Below are 22,441 nucleotides of genomic sequence, written 5' to 3' on the forward strand. Positions count from 1 at the left end.
AAACCAAGCATAACAAGGAAGATGATGGGGAACACAAGTGAAGAAGCTGCCTTAGCCATATTAGATTTATTTTCCTCCTTCAGTTTAGTGATTAGTATACTGAATATTGATCGATCCTAAAAATTGTGAGGGTTAAAAGAGAAGATCATCATTTATATATAATGGCAGAGTTTTACCAAAAGTACTTAATTCAATTAAAAGTTATTCAATGTCATCTTTAACAACTCGAATTATATTCATATCGATTGAGGATAAATGTATTAAAGAAACTAAATGCTAATAAAAGAAAATCTACATATAATAATAATCTTGAATAGTGTTTTGGAGATATTAAAATGGTAAAATATATAACTGATAAATCAAGTTCACTTTATCAAACATTAAATGGTAACAATGTGATAAAGTTTTTGGATATATATTAATCCACCAATTTCAAAAGATTGAAAAGTTACAAAAGAAATCTTCCAATATTTGACAATGTAAAATACCCTCTTTATTTCATTGGGATTCTCGTTAATTATATCTACTCTTTTCATCTTCTTTAGGTTTCTAATGGTAAAAGCAGTTCATGCGTGCGGTGCAGATCAAACGGAACAAGTACAAATCAAACGAATCATGCAGGAAAGATGCAAATCAAACAGAACAAATTATTTGATAAGTTATGAATGACAAAAACAGTTCAAAAATGCAGATTATATATTTAAACAATAAAAATTACACTAAAACATCAAAAAAATAATATATAAACAATACATATGCAAAAATAAAATAGTAAATGAAAAATATTTTGATTTGTCCATAACATATATGCAATATTATCTCTAATGTTAAGTGTGTTATAAAATTTTTTATTACGTGCTTACAACTTTTTGTAAATTTTTAACTATATTTATATGCATAACATGAAAATATAATTTGTATAATGTATAATTATAAATATATTTATAAGAACAATTAAAATTTATATGATAAAACTAAATTTATAAAAAAATAGTTCATTATTTTATTTCAACATTCATGTTTATAATAGAAAAGCATATTAATTTATAAATGATTAATTTAGAAATAATATCTTAATAATATCTTTAATATTTTTCTTAAATAAATATACTCTTATATTTATATTAATTTATCATTATTAAATAAATATACTCTTATATTTATATGTATTTATCATTCTTAAGTAAATATACTCTTATATACATTTATTTATTTTTTACCTTATGCATACAGAAAAAGAATGAGACACAACACAACACCACAACCAAAAAAACACAATATATTGCTACAACTCTTTTTCCTAAACTTACAACACTTTTCAATTAAATATATTATATTTTATAATAAATAATATATATTTTATAAATATAACAAAAAGAAAACTTACCTTACGTGAGAAAAGGAGAAGCGCACAACAAAACATGAGATAAGTACTAGTAAATGTTTAAGTCTTTTAGTCAAATGTTTATATATATTTTGTTCTCTTTAGTTTTATTATTTGTTTATCGCTCATTTATAAACCATTTTACCTTTTTAAATGAAATTTCTCATGTCTAAATAGTAAATAATAATATGCAAACTCTAATTGGTGATTTGAAAATGTGAAAACTCCAAGCAACCAGAAAGTCGGATCTAAATGTGCAAGAAAGAAGAAAGGCCCATCTCTCCATCTGTATGGACCATTTTCAAGCCCATACAAACTCAAATTCTGTTGCATGTTCAAATATGAAAGAACATAATAAGAACCAAGTAACAGAGGTGGGGGAGTGGGGACTTTTTCCTTACCCTTACCAACTAGAGGATACTCACAAGTCAATGGTGTAAAATTTTAAAATACACCTTTTAATAGCACTCCAAGTTAGATGTGTTGTGGATAAAATATAGTAAATTTGAAAGATCCAATTTTGAGCAAACAAGCAAGAAAACACTTGATAAAAACTAGTAACCACAAACTCATACCATCCATCCATTATCTCTCTCTCTCTCACTCTCCCCTTGCATTTTTTTAAATTATTTCTAGAAGCAAACATTCAACCTTCAAAGTGAAGGAGGCACATACTGTCTAGACAAACCAAACAGATCTTTACCCTCAAACGGTGATGTCCACTCCCTCCCACCGTTCCCCACTAAAGCAACTTCCTGCACTCCCATCCCATTCACATTCCCATTCATTCTCGTCCTTCCACTCATGTCTGCTTCATACTGTGATGCCTCAGCAACATACTGTTGTTGTTCCTCTTGTCTCGGACAAGCTAGTCCCCTGTCTAAACTCCAATCAATTTTGCTGTAATCATATTTCCCTACTGACCCATCAGCGCTCCAGTCTATCCCTGATGAAGACGCTGATCCGTACCCGGAGAAGAGCCCAAGAGAAGCAGCTGGAGCCACGGCATGCGGTTGCTCACTTGGCCTTCCCATTATGTGTCCGTTGTTGCCTTGATATTGCTGATACTGAAGCTGCTGGTACAGATCACTAGGAGAGGGAGTTCTCGTGGGCAAGTAGCCGTTAGTTTGACTATTCGCAGGGTACCAACCGCTCCCTCCTCCTCCTCCCCCTCCTGCTGATACTGTAAAGGAAGGATTCATAGTAGAGACAGGTGGCACATTTGTGTTAGCTGACTGAGAGCGTTGTTGCTGCTGCATCACCATCACTGGTTCCCTCCCTATAGACACCGCCACATGATGCGTTTCTTCCATTGGCCTAGGCGGCGGCGGCGGCTGTTGATTCAACATGCGTTTCTTCTCCTCCATTGCAGCATTCTTCATCAACTGCAACTTCATGTTAATCTTATCCATTGGATTAACACTTTGGTTTCCGAGATTCTTTCTCTCTTCTTCAGGGGATTTGCTATTATTACTACTAACATCCACTACTTTTACAGAATGGTCTTGCTTCTGTCTCCTCAACGATTCCTCCGCTCTCTCAACATCCCCTTCCGCAGTAACCACAGCCCTCTCCACATCCTGCTTTGTGCACTTGTACTTTGTCTCCAACTCCAAGATTCTACCTAGCTCCCCCGAGATATCAATCTTCAAGCTCCCAAAACAAGGATCCAGCTTCTTATCCTCAACACTCGCCCCGCCGACATCGAGCAGCCAGTTAACAGACTCCTCCAGCTTCCCTTCGTTCAGCATAAGAGCGTAAGTTGCCCTCTCGTGATGAGGAATCTCCATAGCTATAATCTTCTGAGTAAGCACCTCGAGCTTCCTCGACATCAGGAACTGGCAGCACCGCTCGTGCAGCTCCTGAGCTCGCTTCTCCTTCTGGCGCTGGTGCTTCCTCTCGTTCTTGAGCCGCATCTTCTCCCTCTTCTCGTTGTCAATGGTGGTTTCCTGCTTTGCTGTAGAAGGTGCTGCTGTTGTTTTCTCTTTGTGGTCTTCGGAGTCTCCAGACCAGCTACCGTTGTTGGAGACGGAATCACAGTCGTCAGACTCATCAATGCTTCTGAAACGGCCGTTGGTGTGGAGAGATGAGGAGGAGGACTCAACTAAGAGAGGATTGTAAGCACCGCCTATGGAGGAGGCTTTAGTAGGTGTCTTGTGTGATTCATTCACAACAACAACAGCAACCTTCTTGTCTCTTGATTTGGTCTTGGCTACGGTAGACATCTTCATTATTAAAAAAAAGAAAAAAAGGAGAAAAGTCAAGAATCTTCTCGTTAAACATCAAAAGATGAATGGTCATATGAGCTGCTCCAATGTCAAAGGTAGAGACTTTTCAATGGAAAATACAGAAACAGAGTCAATACATAGCAGGATCAATGAGCTGTAATGCCAAAGGCAGAGACTTTCAATGGAAACTACAAGAAACCGCATAGATCCATCGCAAAAATTCTATAGAAAATAAAAAAAGAATCATGCTTGGGACGAAAATTCGAATGAATCAAGAAAACCTAAGGACATGCGAACTGAAAGAATAATCTAAACCGTGGAATAAGATCAGTGACGAGGGCGTTAGAGAGAGAGAGTAACCTGGCTTGATTTTGAACGGAGATGTAGATCCGGTGAGATTGAGGAACGAGAGAGGAGGTGCGTTTCGAAATCTAAAAAAAAAAATGTGAAATAGAAATTAGGGTTTGGTTTCTTTTTGACAATCAAAGAGTTGCCAAAAAACAAAACCAAAAAGTCCTTTGTAATGAATTCTGATCCTTTTTTGATTTAATTTGTTTCTATATTGTCAGTTATTTTTTTCCTTTTCACGCTCATTTACAGTTGTTTTTGTTTGATTTCGGTTGTGGAAAAAAAAAAAAAAACTGAATAATAATAAAATAGATTTACTTGGGTGGGAGTCAGACAGATGTATCTTGGTTTAGGATTGCGAGCGAACCAATTAATAATTTATCACATTATTATAAAATGCACTTTACTGAAAAATAACGCTACGAACATCATACAGTTTTTTTAAACAATTTATTCAAACTACTATTCATTTTTAAGTCGGCTTTCAAAAATACTGTTCATTATTGTTTTTTATTTTTTTCCACTAAATTACTATAGTTTTTTTTTTTTAACACCGGTTGGTTATGCTATTACAAACTACGAAAAATATTACATAGACATACTATGAATTCTACTTACCTTATGAAGATTCACGTCTGACTAGAACTAGACAAATAAACCGAACCCGATCCGATAAAAATGAATCCAAACCGATCTGAACCCGGCGTAAATACCGATTGGATCATGTTTTACGGTATTTTGGGTAATAGATATTATCCGAACCGAATCCGAACCTAAATGGGCACCCGATAGAACCCGAAAGATTCAAAATCCCCAAAATAGCTTGTACCAAACATGATCTTAATTCCAAATACGTATCCAAAATACACAAAGAAATTATTGAACATCTAAAATAATTATCTATTACATTAAAGTTGATGGTTGAAGTTGACGGTTGAAGCTTGAAGTTTTTAGATTTTGGTTTTGTTTTCATAGTATAATGTTTCTCATTTTATGATAACTTGGTTTTCGTTTTATGCTTTCTTTTATTTGGGTTTCTTTCTATCAATAACTATGTTTACCTTTCGTTTGTTTTTGAATGATCGAGTTTGATGTTCCTTTACTATTTTTGAGTCGATTTTACTTATGTTTTAGTTACAAAATAGATATAAATCTGGTATTTTAAAACTGAAGAACCGATTTTACTATGTTTTGGTTACAAAGTAGAGACAAATTACGTACTTTTAAACCAATGAACCGATTGGGACCCGAACCCGAAAGTACATCAGGTTGTACCGGTTCTTTGAAGATTTACCAACCTCGACCCAAATTCGAGAGAACCCGAACCGAACTTTCATATAATCCGAATGTGGCTGATTTTGATAAACCCGAAAAACCGAGACCCGATTGGACAAAACCGAAACCCAATTGGGACCCCGACTGCCCATGCCTACGTCTGACTGCATCATTCCGAACTGCCCTGTAAAAACCATTCCTAACGGTACTCCTTGTCCAATATTCGGTATAGTTTACTTTTTTTCGGGAATTGAAACTCATACTAAGGACTTCCACAATTATTCATTATTTTTTTATGATTATTTTTTATTAACACGTATTTTTTTTATTGATTAGAATGAAATTAAAGTTACTAAAATTTTTAAAAATCATTGAACCAAAACCTCAACCGGTGAAACCAATCACTCAACCGAGGGGTAGTAACATGGTCTACTAATTTTATTTTTTGACCGGGTCGTATCGGGTCAAAAAGATCCGACAGCAGAATCTCCAAAACGACAACGTTTGATCACCGATTAATAATGGTCACACACACGCGCATTGTAGTTTGTTTTTGGAATTTACGAAACGCGCTAATGAGCTTAGCTTCAGTTATCCACCACCACGGAGTCCTCTCCCCGGCGAAACCGGATCGAATCTTCTTAAACATTCCGGTGATCCCGCCGCATCGTCTCCGAGCTCGTGGATGGACTCAGTCTCCTCTCTCTCTCCTCGCAAATCCTTCTCTCGTTTCAGGTCTCCCTCTCTCTCAAAATTGCATTTTCATGTAAGTTGGATTCATCTAAATGTGCTTTTCAGCTGCGAATCATCGCCTCCTTCACATTGCGTGCGCCCGAGGAACTGATCAGGAAGATGATCTTTCTTCTTCTCCAGGTGAATGCTTCTTCAGGAGATGAGACTCTCTACATCATTAGTATTGAACTGTGATCTTACTTGTGATGATAATGTTTCTTGTGTGTGGGATGTTAGTACAGAGAAGGAGAAGATAGATCTTCTACCACACAAAGATGAAGATAAAGGCCTGAGAGATTATAATAATAATAATCGACAAGAAGAGACAAACAAAACTTCCTTCAGCACTGTTGCCTTGTGTGTTAGTAATCTTCTTGCATCTGATGCTAATAATATGTTTTTGCTCTGTAAACGAAACTTAATGTTTTACTCTATCCCTCAATAGGTAAGCACTGCCGTGGCGTTTGGGATCGGGATAGGTTTCAAGGATGGTGTTGGCAAGGCGTCAGAGTTTTTTGCAGGGTGCGTTGTCCTTTAAAAATATATATACAAGTTAGCTTAGCGATATCTTAAGTTAACTGTTTTTTTTTCAAACTCTTGCAGCTATTTATTGGAGCAAAGCTTGTCAGTGGACAACTTGTTTGTTTTTGTACTCGTCTTCAAGTACTTCAAAGTGCCACTCATGTACCAGGTACCTGATTATCTGCACAGAGATTTACTTCTTGACTATAATAGAGTATTCTGATTTTTAATATATAATTTTGCTATGTTGGATTTATTAGAATCGGGTGCTTACATATGGTGTAGCTGGTGCAATTCTCTTTCGCTTCTCGCTCATATTACTAGGAACAGCCACTCTTCAGGTGTTTGGACTTTGGATCAGAGCGTTTGTTATTGTATTGCTGTTTATTTTATTCTTTTTTCTGCCTCATTTGAGATCAATTTCTAAATCCTCTCTACAATCTTTCAGAGATTTGAAGCCGTGAATCTTCTGCTTGCGGCAGTACTCTTATATTCGTCTTTCAAGGTGCATGTTTCCTCATCTTAGCATCTATACCTATAATACACACACGACACAACTATTAGTAAGGAAAATAAAGGGTGGTCGGTCGCTTTTGCTGTGCCTAATGTCTTGTTGCAGTTATTTTCAAGTGAAGAAGATGATACAGATCTATCTGACAACTTCATTGTGAAGACATGCCAGAGATTTATTCCTGTCACATGTAATGTACCTCGTCTTTCTTCCTCCTGTTCCCTCTAGTTACTTGCATTATATGTAGTCATGCGTCTAATTTCAATGCTAATACTGTTTCCCATGCTTCCATTAGCTGATTTTTTTTTTAAACTGTGGGCAGCAAGTTACGATGGAAATAGGTTTTTCACAAAGAATGATGGCATTTGGAAAGTAAGTATTTCACTAAATTTATCTTAGTATCTTTTGACTGGGTTCTAATCTATCTCAAAACAATTTGAACAGGCCACACCATTGCTACTCACAGTAGCAGTAATCGAGCTCAGCGACATAGCATTTGCTGTATACTCCATCACCAGTTTGTGAATCTTTTTTGGTTTAAAAAAATGAAGCGCAGCACTAATGCTTGTTGCCCATTCTCTTAGGTTGACTCAATACCAGCTGTTTTTGGCGTCACAAGGGATCCTTTTATAGTCTTGACCTCTAATCTGTTTGCAATCATAGGTACTAACTTTTTTAGTCTGTACTTGATCTTGCTGATGTTGATGCTGCCAATATTATTGGAAAATTTGAATTGAATTTTTAGTGGGAGATTTTGCATAACAGTTTATTTATTATGTTTTTGTTGCAGGACTGAGGTCTCTCTATACTTTGATTTCTGAAGGAATGGGCGAGCTGGAATACTTGCAGGTATTATTTATCAAATGTTCCAACAAAGCTAAGCAGTCAAATGCATAAGAGAGAGGGTTCCTTAACTGTGGTCATCAGTATCTAATCTTGTATTTGCCTTAACCAGCCATCAATAGCAGTTGTTCTTGGCTTCATCGGATTCAAGATGATCCTCGATTTCTTTGGTATATAATTCATTGTTTATTCATCCAAAATTTTCTTGAACAAAATCACCACAAAAAACTAAGCTCTTCCTCATTGCAGGCTTCCATGTATCGACGGAGGCATCACTTGGTGTTGTGGCACTCTCTCTCAGCACCGGAGTTTTGTTGAGCCTAACAAACAAATCCGGCGACAGCTAACTAAGAGAATGGGGAAGAGCTTCCAGATGTAGTCAATCAAACAGTTCATAAGAACAAAATCGCATTGTTCATTAAATCATTCCACAGATATGTTGCTGTAGATACAACACAGCTGCAGAGAACAAGATCTTTAGACCCAAACTTAATATATTTTGTCTGTAAGAATGTTGGCTTTGTTAGTCTGGCTATGGAACGAATTGATTGTTTTGAGACGAGTTGACTCTTCTTTGATAGCCAAGTCATTTTGTTGCTCAATCAAGGAGCTTGAAAGTGAGGAATGAGAAATGCTAAAAGTATGAGACTATTCATTTGGCTTTAGTCTTTCCATTCTCCATAACAGAGCTCTTATTCAGGCATTGCAAGATAATCAAACAAATTACTCTTCTAATTATCAAATAATCTCTACAAAATGCTTCTGTTTTTAGCTCAGCTTTGTGCTATGCTCTTTACTTATTTTAGCTAACCAATTGTCTCATCTCACCCTCGATCTTGTTTAGTGTCATATATCTAGCCTTTAATCATGAGATAACATCTACTTCTAACTTCATCATGTCTCTTAAAATCAATGGTAGATAGATATAAAGTGACAACTTGCAATAAATAATACACAAATCTCACCAGTTCCGTACACAATGGACTGGACTCACACATTCACTTATTTAAGTAGTTATCTTGGTTAAACAGGAACTCTTATCACGTGCAGTCTTAGAGGCAAAGCAAGGTCAGTCAAGCCTGGAAAGAAAAACACAAAATGTAAGAACATCTTCCAAGTAACTACAATAAACTAATGTGTCTAGGTATTTAAGATCAATGCTCGAGAGCGAGGCCGAGTAATGATAAATGTTGATGTGTTTTACCAGCATAGACAGCTCAGGGATGGGATTTAAACATCGCGAACGTGGTTGAAGTCCTCCAACTTCTTGAGATTCTCCCATGCCTTCTCCAAAACCTTGGCCTCGTAGACCTTCTTGGTCTCTCCATCAGCCACCTCCACGGTGAGATGGTGCATGGTTCCCGCCACAACCTGTGTTTTCGCACCGAGGAGCCTCCTGTACTCCAGAGTCACGTTCTACACACATAACACAATCATTTTGGAGACTGAACAGATGAATCTGATCAAATACTAAATTCAAAAATCTTAATAGAGCTTTCATCTATGAATGACTGTAGGGCCTAGCACAAAAACATTTTTTCTTACTCTCTAAAATTTATATGTCATAATGTTTAAAATGTTTTTAAAATTTAATGAGTAATATATTATATATTTTGTAATGAAAATAAAACTATACACTTATCAAATAATTGTGGCTCTTTTCGGTTTTATTTATTATATTTATAATTTTTTTATATATAAAAATATAAATTTATAAAAAATTGAGCCCCTTTGATTTTTTTTTCTTTTTTTGCCTCTTAATTATTATTACTGACTTAGCATAAGATCGGACGAGAAAATCACCAATCTGCTATGAAACAACAGCAAACAGAGAATCAAAGGAAAATGAAACTAGCCTAATAGAAACGAACCTCCTTCTTGTTATGCTCATCGACGGCGAAACGAGCGAGACTCTCGACTTGAAGATCATTTGCATTTGCATCAATATCGCGAACTCCTCCGACGATTGTTCCTCCTTGTTGATCCGCCATTATCGCCTGCTTCCTCTTTTTTTTCCTCCAAATATTATTTGATTCGTAGCGAATAAGTCTTCTAATTGCTGTACTTCTATATATAGAGGGAATCTTAAAGCGCGTTTTCTTATCCTTCAAGAATAGTTCTTTTCCAGTATTTGTGACTCATTATAACACTAACCATCGAAACTATATATTATATGTAAATCGAATTATACAGAGAGATTAAACTAAAAGAAGAAACTATTGATAAAATCCATAACCAGAAAGGGGTAAGGTCAGGCCCATACCGTATAGTATGTATCGGGCCGATCAAAAGATGTCACCACGAATAAGACATTTCTTCACCCTTTTTCTGTGTTTATTTTGTCAACATTTGATAAAATCATAGTAAACCAAAAAAAAAAAAAACTGTCAAATTTACTTTAGACTCTCTTAAGCAAAACATCTAATATGTTTGATTTTCAAAACAAATTCTTTATATGAAATAGCTAGGAAAATAATATTCAATTCTTAAAAAAGAAAATTATATTTGGAGGACCTCTTCTAGCTAAAACATGTGTGGCATCACTGTATTGTCTTCTGACAAAGTAAAAAAGAAAAGTATATAGTTTACAGCTCCAAGTTTAGTGTTTGCAACTAAAATTGGTGATGGGCATGTTTTCAATTACCAACATTTGTGAATCAACTTCGAAAACAAAAGTTAGAAGGAGTCTTTGTGAACATTTATCAACATTTGTGAATCTCTTTGTTTTATTTAAGTGTAGATGATTAGTGTTGGTTGGTTCTTTTCCAGCTTCTGAGCGGTAATGTTTACCTCACCTGACTTATGGCTTTGAAAGAAGTGTGTTCTTTGCCGGCTTATATTTTTTGTAAGATTTGCATTTCTCTCCTTTGGTATAATTTTCAGACGACAAAAAAGAGTAATTCTTAACTACACCATTTGCAAGCAGATAGGAAGTGACTATTTTGGAAAAATATTTCAGTCTAAAATGGATCACTTAAAGAATGGGTAGGTCAAATTGTCTTCCCATACCATAAGTGTGCGCAAATAAATACCGAGAAACAAAAACTTGTCTACTCTGTCTTTATTTATTTATTTTTTGTAACTGCAAGTTGGTCAAGCGTGTGTTGTTGATACTAATTTGTTTCAAAAGAGATAAAAAGACACCAAGTCTTAAAAGTCACTTCCGTCTCCCTCCCACTCTCTCTCTCTCTCCCTTAAAAAACCAAACAAAGCAGAATCGGTTTCATCAGCTAATCCACCACCATGGCAACAACAACGACTCCCCGCCGCATAACCACCGGTTCGATCGCCTCGGTCCAATCGCATTCCACGGTTCGACCTCAATCAATGATCTCTCTAATCCGTCGACATCACCACCTCAACCTTCGTCTGCCGTCGCCAATTGCCTCTGCCTCCACCAGGCGGTGGTTAATCGAAGCGGTCGCGAGATCGCCCTGGGAAGGATCTGGTGACGGAGGAGCTCAGGCTGATGGTAAAAAGCCAGGCGTGTGCGGTTACGCCATCAGCGGCAACGAGGTCGAAGGGAGCAGCGGGGAGCTTGTGGAGGGAGATCAGCAGCATGTCAATACGATGGAGATGGTGATGTGGGCGGCGGCTACGGCGGCGTTTGGAGTCGCGAACCGCGTGATGTACAAGCTCGCGCTGGTCCCGCTCAAACAGTATCCCTTCTTCCTCGCGCAACTCTCCACCTTCGGGTAAAATGAAATCTCTGAGTTTTGCTTACTGATGTTAATTAATTTTATTTAGAGGTCCTAACACGTTCTTAATCTTACAAGCAATTGAGAACTAATTATAAAGCTCACCAACCTACGTGGTAATTCTTTTAAAAAAACGTGGTATTTTAATATTTTGGCATCTCCGGTTTGCATGTTTTAAGAGTTATATAGTCCTAAAGAATAGTTCGCAAGTCCTAGCTACTTACTAGGGTTTATTGGTTGTCGTATTTTAATGAATTTGAAAATCCGAACTAAATGTAGTGCTATTGGTTCTATGATTTTCAAATATGTATTAAAATCATGTGTTATTGGTTTAATTATTCATAAATTCTATATCAAATCAAGTGTAATTCAATCGTACGGATTTACTAATATATTTGATTTTATAATGGATTTAAATGGATTTGTTTGAATTTTTTAGTTAAAAATACAAAAACTCAAATCCGAGGGAAAACCTCGGAATTTGCATATTTTAATTAGATTTATAAATACTATATGAATTTCTAAATCAATCAAAATATATAAACCAATAACACCTCCTTAGTGATTTGCACCAAATAGGTAATCTGTAGACATTTTTGAATAGTGAATGGAAACTTAAAATGTGCTTGGCTGGAAATGAAAATTTGGTTGAGAATGCATTTTCTTTCACAATTTTTGTTTGTTTTTCTCCGTAAAATGATCGCTCTAAAAATATGAGGTGTGATGTTATACATTTTTAAAATACAAGGAGATATGAATAAATTGTAAATATTGGGTCAGATTTGGCTTGCAGTCTATTTTGAGTTGGATACTTCTACTTGGGACATTATTGGAGGTGCATATCATTTCTCCACAAGAATTAACTCACATATTTTATGATTATTTTATAATTCACAACTGGTCCAGATTAAGATTTATACCCCACCAATTAACAGCTTATTTTCATCATAAACCATTTGCAAATTATATTACATAACTCCAAACTGTTTTTCTGTTGACACAATATTTTTTTCTGTAAAAGAAACTTTAGCTTAAACAATATTGCAATGATCCATTTTATACAAATATAGGCAAACTCAATTGGTTGAATATGTTACAAAAAGAAATACTTGAATATGCTGCTAGAGGAAAAAAACACAACGTTATAAGTTGGCGAAACCAAACTATTACTCCCTCTGTTCTGAAATGTAAGATGTTTAGAATAATTTTTATGTTCCAATATATAAGATGTTCTCATCATATTTTTAGGTAACTTTAAGTTTATCAAAAACTGTGTAGATAATCAAATTTAATAGTTCTATTTTGTAATTGGTTGAATAGTTTTTATTTTATAATTTTAATGATATTTTCTTGGTAAAAAATAATTTTTTTAATAAGTGTGTATTACCCAAAACATCTTAGGTTCAGAACAGAGGGAGTAGTATTTTAAAAAGGTGGTGGAACCAAATTGAATAAAGTCCATCCATACGATTATCCGCCCCTTAGCGGCTTCGAAGTAATAGTCTTATGGGGTCCCCCCAGTGGCCTTGGACTTGATTAGTATAATTCCTTATTGTCCTAGCTTGTGAGGCTGAAAATACCAAACCAAGCCAAATTGATGGTTTATTCCCATTTTGTCACAATTTTTTCTCAAGTCGAAAGCAGTAACAAATAGAGAAGTACATACAACTACATAAACATTCTATTGCCAAAACTTAAATGGCAGCTGAAACTAAACCAAACAGAAGTGATTATGCTAACCCTTTTTTGTTCTTAAACCCAAACTAAAGGGAAACCAAACCGGAATTGATTGTAAACCGAAACGTGCACCCATACTATTAAAGTCCCTTTTCCTCTTAATTTCTAGTGGTTGCTGCCTGCAGGGCAAGTTTGATTAGCTTATTGCCTTGCATCCGATTCTTAACTTGTCAACAAAATGTCTAAAATTGAGGATCATAAGATAATGTTACATGTGCTTAACAGAGTGTTTAAAGTGGCTTTCTTCACTGTACATGATGTTGGGTAAATATATTCGGAATAAGTCTATAGTGGTTGCTCTGTTCTTGGTGGACCAGAAACTTTGATCAATACTCGCCATGAACTGTTTGTTTTCCTATCCATTTTCTTTATTGCTTATTTGCTTAAATTATGTCTTGGAAACATCTTGTTCTATATATCAAAGGCTTTAGTTTACAGAATAAACATTTCTTCTTTTTGATATTTGGTTCATGTAGGTATGTAGCTGTATATTATTCAATCTTGTATTTTCGATATCGTGCTGGAACTGTTACAGATGAGATGCTCTCGGTGCCTAAGATGCCATTTTTAATTGCTGGCGTCTTGCAGGCTTTAGCTGCAGCTGCTGGGATGGCAGCTACAGGTATAATAACATTACTCTTTGAACTAATGTCCGTCCATGCGATCCTTACTTACATTTGTTTTTGCGTTCCTATTTCTTAAATGGAATATATAATAGCTTTGTAATTTTCATCTACGAGATGGCTTTGCTGGCTTTATTTTAATAGCTTTATATTTTTATCGACCATAAATATTCATTTCATTGTTTTTTTTCCCTTTATTTCAGCAAATCTCTCTGGGCCATCTACTACAGTTTTATCTCAGGTTAGAAGCAGTATAAACATGTTTTCTTCGTTCAAAAAACAAAACATGTTTTCTTGGATTTCTTGCTAAGTAAATATCCGTTTGTTTCCTTGCAGACATTTCTTGTCTGGCAAATCTTCTTCTCCATTATATTTCTCAGGAGGAGATATAGCGTAAACCAAATACTCGGATGCACTCTTGTAGCTCTTGGTGTAGTCGTCAGTGTGGCAAGGTGTCCTCTTGTTCGACTTTGATATTTTCACAAATGATAGGAACCACTAATAGTATTGTTATTGCATCTTCAGTGGCTCAGGTGCTGCTCATTCCTTAAAGGAAGCTGGAGTATTTTGGATTCTTCTTATGGTCCTTTCTTACCTTTTCCAAGGAGCAGATACAGTACTAAAGGTCCGTTAATCACAATTTGACAAGCCTTTAAACTATTGTCATTATTCTATTTAATCTCAGATTCATTTTTTTTTATATAGGAAGTCATTTTTAAAGATAGCCAGAAACGATTGAAGGTACATACACAATCTCAGAGTTTTCATTATTTATTTTGTGTGCTTGAAGTTCTGAAAACTCATCTCCTCTTACTATCACAGGGAGCTTCACTCGATCTTTTTATAGTAAATTCGTATGGTTCAGCCTTCCAAGTAAGTACTCTCTAAGCTCTGACTTGCGTTGCAAGCAAAGTAACTTTGCCTCTATTGATGATACTGTGACCAATTCAGGCCATTTGCATTGCACTGCTTCTTCCATTTCTTTCAAAACTTTGGGGCATACCGTTTAACCAACTCGGTAGCTACCTAAAAGACGGCGCGGCTTGCTTTCTCAACATCGGGACAATGACAAAAGGATGTGAAGGGGCTCCGTTGTTGCCTCTGTTGTTTGTGATAGCAAACATTGGCTATAACATTGCGCTTTTGAGACTACTCAAGATTTCATCGGCGGTGGTTTCATCTCTTGCATCGACAGTTTCAGTGCCCATTGCAGTGTTCTTGTTCACATTGCCATTACCTTACCTTGGAGTTGCATCATCACTTCCAAATGGGTTCATGGGAGGAACAATTATACTTGTATTGGGGATGCTTGTTTACAGTTGGGCCCCACAAGGACCTAACGGATCTCATACTGATTCAGCCATTCCTTCACCTCCTCCCACTTAGAGTGAGTTTGATTAGAGTTTCTGATTTTAGTAAGAGATTTGAGAGATTTGTGAAAATATCAAACTAGAAAAAGATAATCTAAGATCTGAATATCATAAAATATTTTAATGATGTTAATTGGAAAAGTTGACATTTTTGAAAGTTGCTAGCTGGATTTTGATGTTATTATTTGGTTGATAGAATCCACTCAATCCAGTTATTCAGTTAATGACATTTTCAATAAATTAAATAGGATTAAATTTCTTGATTACATGTCAAAAAAAATCCCAATTAAGAATTTTTGTTTCCATACGTCAGATAAGATGAATTAAAATTTGCAGAATGTCCATTTGTTTTCAAAAACTTGATCTTTTGATATTAAAAGAAAATATTATATTTATGGGGTAAAGTGAATTGACATTTGGAAGATAAGAACATACAGTTTTGTAACAAGTATAAATCACCAGGATTAGCTCTCAACCTTGTCCTAAATCTTTAACGTCTTCTCTTTACTTTAAATAAAAACATTACAGACAAGCTTTAGTCCTAAACTTCCTCTCTATCAACAAACCCTATAACCCTTTGAACCTAAAACCAACGAAGAGAACAAAAACATTCTATTCATAGGCATTTGACAACCAAAAACACCTAACGATTTCTTGCTCTAGAAGAAACAAAAACCAGAGGAAGGAAAAAAAAATGATACTAAAAGAATAAAAACACAAAAAAAAAACCTTTCAATCTCTCTTCCTCCTTGAGCTTGTGACCTCCTTCCTCTCCCCCACCGCAACAATGGGAAACTGTTGTTCTCAAGGACGGGACTCAGCCGATAACGCAGATGGATACACACAAGACAAGGGCATAACCGCTTCAACTGCTGAGCCTTCGGTACCACAATCCAAACACGCCCCTCCTTCTCCTCCTCCCGCAACAAAACAAGGCCCTATAGGACCTGTCTTAGGCCGACCCATGGAAGATGTAAAATCTTCATATTCTCTAGGGAAAGAGCTAGGTCGTGGACAGTTTGGTGTCACGCACCTCTGCACGCAGAAGGCAACAGGTCAGCAGTTCGCTTGCAAGACCATTGCCAAAAGGAAGCTTGTGAACAAAGAAGACATTGAGGATGTCAGAAGGGAAGTGCAGATAATGCATCACATGACCGGTCAGCCAAACATTGTTGAGCTTAAAGGAGCTTATGAGGATAAACACTCTGTGCATTTGGTCATGGAGCTTTGCGCTGGTGGAGAGTTGTTCGATAGGATTATTGCTAAAGGACATTACTCTGAGAGAGCAGCTGCTTCTTTGTTGAGAACCATTGTTCAGATTATCCATACTTGCCATTCCATGGGGGTTATTCACAGGGATTTGAAGCCTGAGAACTTTCTGTTGCTCAGCAAAGATGAGAACGCTCCTCTCAAGGCCACTGACTTTGGGCTGTCTGTTTTTTACAAGCCAGGAGATGTGTTTAAGGATATTGTGGGTAGTGCTTATTACATTGCACCAGAGGTTTTGAAAAGGAAGTATGGACCAGAAGCTGATATTTGGAGTATTGGTGTTATGTTGTATATCCTCTTATGTGGTGTTCCACCTTTCTGGGCTGGTAAAGATAATCTGTCTATCGATAACAAGATTATAAACATATCTAGATAGACATGTGGGTTTGGGTAGTTCGGAATCCAGGTAGTTTGATTCGACCAAAATCTCGCCGAATTGAACCGAAAAAGTTCTTCGATGTTCGGATAGTTCAGTTTTAAACTTTTTACCGAAACTAACCGAAGTTTTTGGTTTCGATTATATTTCGGTTAAAGATTCGGTATAACTCGGTAATTTTGGTTTGTTCGGTTACTTTGATTCGAAATTTTGGTTAATTCGGTTCGAAATTTGCTTTTAACAATTTTTTTTAAAAAAACCGAACTAACCAATTACCGAACTAACCAAAAATTTGGTTCGGTTAAAAACCGCAAGCCTATATCTAAAGATGATTTTTATAATATATATTCATGTGTTGTAATTACCTGATGATTATAGAATCGGAGAATGGAATATTCAACGCCATCTTAAAGGGACATGTTGATTTCTCAAGTGATCCATGGCCATCACTCTCACCTCAGGCGAAGGATCTTGTAAAGAAGATGCTCAACTCTGATCCAAAGCAAAGACTAACTGCTGCTCAAGTTCTCAGTAAGCATATACTAAACACACAACCAAAAAAAAACCCAAAGCATAACAATCTCTCTCCATGCCAATTAATGTTTGTTTTTTAGACCATCCATGGATCAAGGAGGATGGAGAAGCACCAGATGTTCCTCTTGACAACGCGGTGATGTCAAGGCTCAAGCAATTCAAAGCAATGAACAATTTCAAGAAAGTTGCATTGCGGGTGATAGCTGGTTGCTTATCAGAGGAAGAGATCATGGGGTTGAAGGAGATGTTTAAAGGCATGGACACTGATAGCAGTGGAACAATTACACTCGAGGAGCTAAGACAAGGACTCGCTAAGCAAGGTACAAGGTTGTCAGAATACGAAGTCCAACAGTTAATGGAAGCTGTAAGTCCTTTAAAAGCTAACAACAATTTTTAGCTTTTGTCATATGCTGAGCAACTTAAGGAAGGAGACTCACCATTTCTGTTTTTTGGTTTGATTCTACAGGCTGATGCTGACGGTAATGGAACAATAGACTATGGTGAGTTTATTGCAGCTACAATGCATATTAACAGACTTGACAGAGAAGAACATCTCTACTCAGCCTTCCAACACTTTGACAAAGACAACAGTGGGTATATCACAATGGAAGAGCTGGAGCAAGCTCTTAGGGAGTTTGGCATGAATGATGGCAGAGACATTAAAGAGATAATCTCCGAGGTTGATGGAGACAATGTAAGAAACAACAGCTCCCTTTCAAACTGAAACAAAGCATCTAAAAATCTCATTATTAATAACCAAAATTTCTGATGCAGGATGGTCGGATAAACTATGATGAGTTTGTGGCAATGATGAGAAAAGGAAACCCGGATCCTATCCCAAAGAAGCGGCGTGAGCTTTCATTTAAATGACCAAAGTAGAGGAAGAGAGAAGATAGAAAGTGAGCAGAACATGACTCAGAGAAACTCATGCTAATCATTGAACTGGAGGAGATCTAGAAGGGAGGAGAAGGCTCAAGAAGTTTAAAAAAAAAATCATCAAGTGAGAATTTGATTGTATGTACATTTTCTCTTCTAGTTGTTTACTACTTAAAGTGACATGGGTTTCTCAATGTACTTAAAACTTCTCTTGTATGTGTTAGTGATGTTTGTTCTTACTTAATTACTGGCAAAAACACTTGAAAACATACAAAGCTAAACACAACATTAACAATGGCAATGTTCACATTCTAGTATCTAGGCTAATCATCTTAATAGAATATCCAGATGTAATCAGGCAATGATTATCAATTAGACCACAGAGGTGGATGTTACAGGAAGTTCAATGCACTGTCAAAATGGAGTGAGAGGGAAGATTCTTTTTTTTTAAAAAAAGAGCATTCAATTAAAAAAGACAAGTGATCACATAGTTTGAGAAAGTTGGATACATAAAGTAAGCAATGAAAGAGCTATTAAACCAAAAACTTAGTAATAATACTCTTTAGTTTGACCAAACTAAGAAAGGTACTTGTGCACTTGATTTAGGAACCTCGACCCTTACGGTCTCGTTTCCCTCTTCCACGCATTGTCATCCATTCCATTCCTTGGTACTTTTGTGTAGGCTTGATCAACCTACCCCTTCTTGTCACACTTCCAAGTTCATCCATTTGCTCGGTAATATAAAAATCACTTTCCATACAACCAAACTCTTGGTTGGAATCGGTTGAAAGAAAGGTCATGTTTAAAGGATCATTTCTTGAGTGTGTAATACCCTCATTAATGATAATATCTGATGGAACATTGTCCATAATCTGTAGAGAAGTGTGAGCAGAGGATGAACCTGCTAATATAGAGGCTAAAGTAGATTTGGCATCCGAAGATGAATGGCAGAAAATAGTAGAGCTATCCTTTTGAGAAGTAGCTACCCGAAGAGACAAAAAGCCTGCTAATGGAGGTAAAGTCGACTGAGAGTTAGGGCATGTGGCTATTGTTACCGAAGAGTTTGTGGGGCAGCTTGGTGGGATTAAATGATCCTTTGGCTCAACACTAGCTTGGTGGGAAGATTCTTACTAGAGGCAATTCAACAGGAGTCATATCACTGAGTAGGAAAGCTTCCTCAAGCTCATCCATATCGAAAGGTTGGATGCGGCTATTAGTAGTAGTACCCTCACGGCTCTGAGACGTAAGCTGTTCTAATTGCAATCCAGCTCCTTTTCTAATCTCAGCTTGTTCCTCATGGATTTTCATTATTATTTATATAAATTCCAAGTTTTTTAATGTGATTTTTTTTGTTAAGGGTGACGAACGGATGGTTCAGGAACTTACTCTGCCATTTCGAGAAGGTTAATACTCATAACTATATTTTTATTGGCCCTAGGTTTGAGTTGTTGTATGATCTTTCGAGAAGAGGACATCCTGTGATCGATGCGGATATGTTTCTGGACAAGGTGTTAACAAAATCAGTCAAGGAGGCTATGAGTAATGCTTACGTTGTTAAGAAATGTTTAGAGCTTGGATACAGCACGTGGGTGTTATCTAGTAATGAGCTTTTGGTGGATGAAGGTTTACTCCTTGAGAGAATTAGATCAGAATATGACTTCTATATAGGGGAAAACTCTGGGGTTTTGATTGTTAAATCTTCATTGGTTACTCAGAAGCTATGGAGCAGCATTGAATCCTCAGCTAGGAAGAATCAAGGTGTAGATTGTATTCATTTAGTGAGAGAGGTAGTGGAGGGAAAGGGGAAGATGGTTAAGACTGTAGAGACAGTGAGTATTGGAGAGAATACTAATGCCAACCAATCGTTGGGAGATGGCAACCGGTGGTGTATTGGTCACGTGAGGTTGATTCCAGTATCATTCGGACAAAGCTTGAGGAATTGAACTTGTGGCTTATTAATGATGATCTCTCTTGCAAGACTGTGGTTTGTCATAGCTCATAACGTTAGAGAGAAAAAAAGAGTTAGTGGCATTTTCTGGTGATGGCATGGCAATGATTCACACGGAGCTTTGTGAGGGATTGAGTTATTTAGTTTTTCTTATTTAGGTTCATGCAATTGTATGTATACCTGATAAGAAATGTGGAAACTGATCATTGTGGTATAGATTGTAAAACCAAGACAAGCAAATGGTACTCGTTTTAGATCAATAGCAATAATCTGTAGTTTGTTTGTTAGCCTAAATGGTACACATGCATGTCTAATAGTATATGCAAGTGGAGTTATTCTGATTCCGATTTAAAAGTAAAATAAAATTTTAATTTTTAAATATATATATATATAAATTAATCTAAAATAATAATTTATTAGATATATTTTTAAAAAAAAATTCAAAGAAAGTTAAACATAATATAGATAGAACTATTATTTTTTTAAATTATTTCATTATATTATCATATATACAGTCAATATATTTTTTGAACAGAGTCAAAAAAAATAAAATATATTTGAGAGGGACTGATGCTACAGTTGGAGTTTAAACCAATCTATCCGCATTGTTGAATGACACTAGCATCATAATGTTTATTAAGCATAGGAGTCACTTCACTACTGGTCCTAAAAAGTTCAAAAAAGACAAGTAGTTTTGATATCTTATATATTAAAACAGTTTTGATATCTTATATATTAAAACAGTTTTGATATCTTATATATTAAAACAGAAGTAATCACTTTGTTCATTTGTGATTTTTTTTGTTTCGATCATTCTCTAGAAAATTTATCAAGTTTTACATAACTTAATCATCATATTTTTTAATATCTTTATCTTTTATTTAAAATACAAATAAATATTGTTTAAGATAATTCTAAGAAAATATTTTCAGAATCAGGATACAATTTATTTTCGAAAATTAATTAACTTTAATTTTAATTATCATAAAATATAATTAGAATTTCAAATTAAATTTATTTTTGATTGATGAAAGAAAATTAAGTCATATAAATATTTTAATTTTATTCTAATGATAATAACAATTTAAATTGATTAATTTTCAAAATACATTTGGAAATAAATATAAATATTTATGTTAAAAATATAATATGATGACAGAACAGCTTAATATTCACAAACTATATAATACATGTATAAAAAATTTTACATATCTTAAATTTTTTATATACAATAATATATTATCTAAAATGAATAAACGTAAAAAAATATTGCTAAAAGAAAATTCAGCTTTGAAGGACGGTGGATCAGAATTTAGTATAAATTAAACACAAAACAATTTTCAGATATGTTTTTTTATGCATATATTAAATTTTTCAGTAACTAAATGCAAACACAATAAGATAAATATATAATAAGAAGCGAAAAATGCATGTAACGATCTTAAACAATTGATTAATTATAACATATAAACTATGAAATTATTGTATTTGAAATAGTTATATAAATATTTATATATATGATTAGCGTTAAAAATGTATATCACCAATGATTTAAAATAAATATCTATGTATATAAATTGAAAAAATATCTACGCGGTTGCCCGAGTTAAGATCTAGTACCTTGTTCATTTTGCACAAACTGCAAGGGACAAAAATACAATGTACAGTATCACCTTTTCCATGTGTACAATTACTTCATCAAAGTCAAGTAAGTCTGCACACAATTCGACGCTTGAGTTTGTTGTTGTTTTTGACACAATAACGCCAAACTGAAGTAAATAATTGAACCTAAGGGTCCACAACCAAACAAATTCTCGATGAAAAAGAAAGGTTACCAGATCCCAATCCAGATTACACTAACCTGTCATTATAAAAATGATTATGCAAGGACGATCTGCCCACTAAAATACTCTTCACTTTTTCTTTCTTTTTTCAAGTATGATTGATAGTCATGGGTGAGGGTATTCACGTCACGTGTGCTCAATTATGCAAGGTCCACCTGAGGATGTTAATACTATTTAAAATTTTGTATCATTAAACTAATTGTAAGAAAATTATAGTTCGTACTTCGTACCCTATGAAGTTATATTTCTAATTCATTATTATGTTTATAGAATATATAACTTTGTGGATGATGGACATGCATGAATCACGACGGAGCGTCACT

The 22,441-nt window shown here is 35.4% G+C and overlaps 5 protein-coding genes across 5 annotated transcripts; 3 read left to right on the forward strand and 2 right to left on the reverse strand.

Annotated features, from left to right (window-relative positions):
* Window positions 1–1,902: 1,902 nt before the first annotated feature.
* Window positions 1,903–4,175, reverse strand: BNAC02G04250D. The gene is made up of 2 exons (XM_013820638.3): window positions 3,973–4,175; window positions 1,903–3,609 (listed from the first exon to the last, which is right to left on the reverse strand). The coding sequence occupies exon 2, from the start codon at window positions 3,607–3,609 to the stop codon at window positions 2,038–2,040; it is 1,572 nt and encodes a 523-aa protein (XP_013676092.1). The 5' UTR covers window positions 3,973–4,175; the 3' UTR covers window positions 1,903–2,037.
* Window positions 4,176–5,753: 1,578 nt separating this feature from the next.
* Window positions 5,754–8,445, forward strand: BNAC02G04260D (thylakoid membrane protein TERC, chloroplastic). Its single transcript, XM_013820637.3, has 14 exons — window positions 5,754–5,970; window positions 6,034–6,108; window positions 6,210–6,328; window positions 6,413–6,489; window positions 6,571–6,658; window positions 6,750–6,830; window positions 6,938–6,994; window positions 7,109–7,190; window positions 7,323–7,372; window positions 7,445–7,501; window positions 7,585–7,663; window positions 7,791–7,849; window positions 7,956–8,013; window positions 8,093–8,445. The coding sequence occupies exons 1-14, from the start codon at window positions 5,757–5,759 to the stop codon at window positions 8,188–8,190; spliced, it is 1,194 nt and encodes a 397-aa protein (XP_013676091.2). The 5' UTR covers window positions 5,754–5,756; the 3' UTR covers window positions 8,191–8,445.
* A 295-nt stretch (window positions 8,446–8,740) lies between these two features.
* On the reverse strand, window positions 8,741–9,974 carry LOC106379229 (cysteine proteinase inhibitor 1). The gene is made up of 3 exons (XM_013819235.3): window positions 9,715–9,974; window positions 9,048–9,259; window positions 8,741–8,922 (listed from the first exon to the last, which is right to left on the reverse strand). The coding sequence occupies exons 1-2, from the start codon at window positions 9,832–9,834 to the stop codon at window positions 9,074–9,076; spliced, it is 306 nt and encodes a 101-aa protein (XP_013674689.1). The 5' UTR covers window positions 9,835–9,974; the 3' UTR covers window positions 8,741–8,922; window positions 9,048–9,073.
* A 929-nt stretch (window positions 9,975–10,903) lies between these two features.
* On the forward strand, window positions 10,904–15,428 carry LOC106380805 (protein CLT3, chloroplastic). The gene is made up of 8 exons (XM_013820633.3): window positions 10,904–11,538; window positions 13,755–13,900; window positions 14,105–14,142; window positions 14,238–14,353; window positions 14,427–14,526; window positions 14,607–14,642; window positions 14,724–14,774; window positions 14,853–15,428. The coding sequence occupies exons 1-8, from the start codon at window positions 11,087–11,089 to the stop codon at window positions 15,285–15,287; spliced, it is 1,374 nt and encodes a 457-aa protein (XP_013676087.2). The 5' UTR covers window positions 10,904–11,086; the 3' UTR covers window positions 15,288–15,428.
* A 46-nt stretch (window positions 15,429–15,474) lies between these two features.
* Window positions 15,475–18,570, forward strand: LOC106380806 (calcium-dependent protein kinase 17-like). The gene is made up of 5 exons (XM_048746843.1): window positions 15,475–16,866; window positions 17,295–17,447; window positions 17,531–17,814; window positions 17,917–18,144; window positions 18,225–18,570. Exons 1-5 carry the CDS (start codon window positions 16,059–16,061, stop codon window positions 18,318–18,320), a joined length of 1,569 nt encoding a protein of 522 aa, XP_048602800.1. The 5' UTR covers window positions 15,475–16,058; the 3' UTR covers window positions 18,321–18,570.
* The last annotated feature ends 3,871 nt before the right edge of the window (window positions 18,571–22,441 follow it).

The sequence above is a fragment of the Brassica napus genome, chromosome C2 (genome assembly GCF_020379485.1).
Source record: "Brassica napus cultivar Da-Ae chromosome C2, Da-Ae, whole genome shotgun sequence".
In the NCBI taxonomy this organism is placed as follows: Eukaryota; Viridiplantae; Streptophyta; class Magnoliopsida; order Brassicales; family Brassicaceae; genus Brassica; species Brassica napus.

Excerpts from the sequence above, each read along its gene's own strand:
- BNAC02G04250D (XM_013820638.3), bottom strand. The coding sequence starts at position 3,609 with ATGTCTACCGTAGCCAAGACCAAATCAAGAGACAAGAAGGTTGCTGTT.
- BNAC02G04260D (XM_013820637.3), top strand. The coding sequence starts at position 5,757 with ATGGTCACACACACGCGCATTGTAGTTTGTTTTTGGAATTTACGAAAC. Across the intron at positions 6,109-6,209 it reads TGATCTTTCTTCTTCTCCAG|AGAAGGAGAAGATAGATCTT; the intron begins GTGAATGCTTCT and ends ATGTTAGTACAG. Across the intron at positions 6,831-6,937 it reads TAGGAACAGCCACTCTTCAG|AGATTTGAAGCCGTGAATCT; the intron begins GTGTTTGGACTT and ends ACAATCTTTCAG.
- LOC106379229 (XM_013819235.3), bottom strand. The coding sequence starts at position 9,834 with ATGGCGGATCAACAAGGAGGAACAATCGTCGGAGGAGTTCGCGATATT. Across the intron at positions 9,260-9,714 it reads ATGAGCATAACAAGAAGGAG|AACGTGACTCTGGAGTACAG; the intron begins GTTCGTTTCTAT and ends TTATGTGTGTAG.
- LOC106380805 (XM_013820633.3), top strand. The coding sequence starts at position 11,087 with ATGGCAACAACAACGACTCCCCGCCGCATAACCACCGGTTCGATCGCC. Across the intron at positions 13,901-14,104 it reads TGCTGGGATGGCAGCTACAG|CAAATCTCTCTGGGCCATCT; the intron begins GTATAATAACAT and ends CCTTTATTTCAG. Across the intron at positions 14,643-14,723 it reads ATAGCCAGAAACGATTGAAG|GGAGCTTCACTCGATCTTTT; the intron begins GTACATACACAA and ends TTACTATCACAG.
- LOC106380806 (XM_048746843.1), top strand. The coding sequence starts at position 16,059 with ATGGGAAACTGTTGTTCTCAAGGACGGGACTCAGCCGATAACGCAGAT. Across the intron at positions 17,815-17,916 it reads TCCAACAGTTAATGGAAGCT|GCTGATGCTGACGGTAATGG; the intron begins GTAAGTCCTTTA and ends TTGATTCTACAG. Across the intron at positions 18,145-18,224 it reads CCGAGGTTGATGGAGACAAT|GATGGTCGGATAAACTATGA; the intron begins GTAAGAAACAAC and ends TTTCTGATGCAG.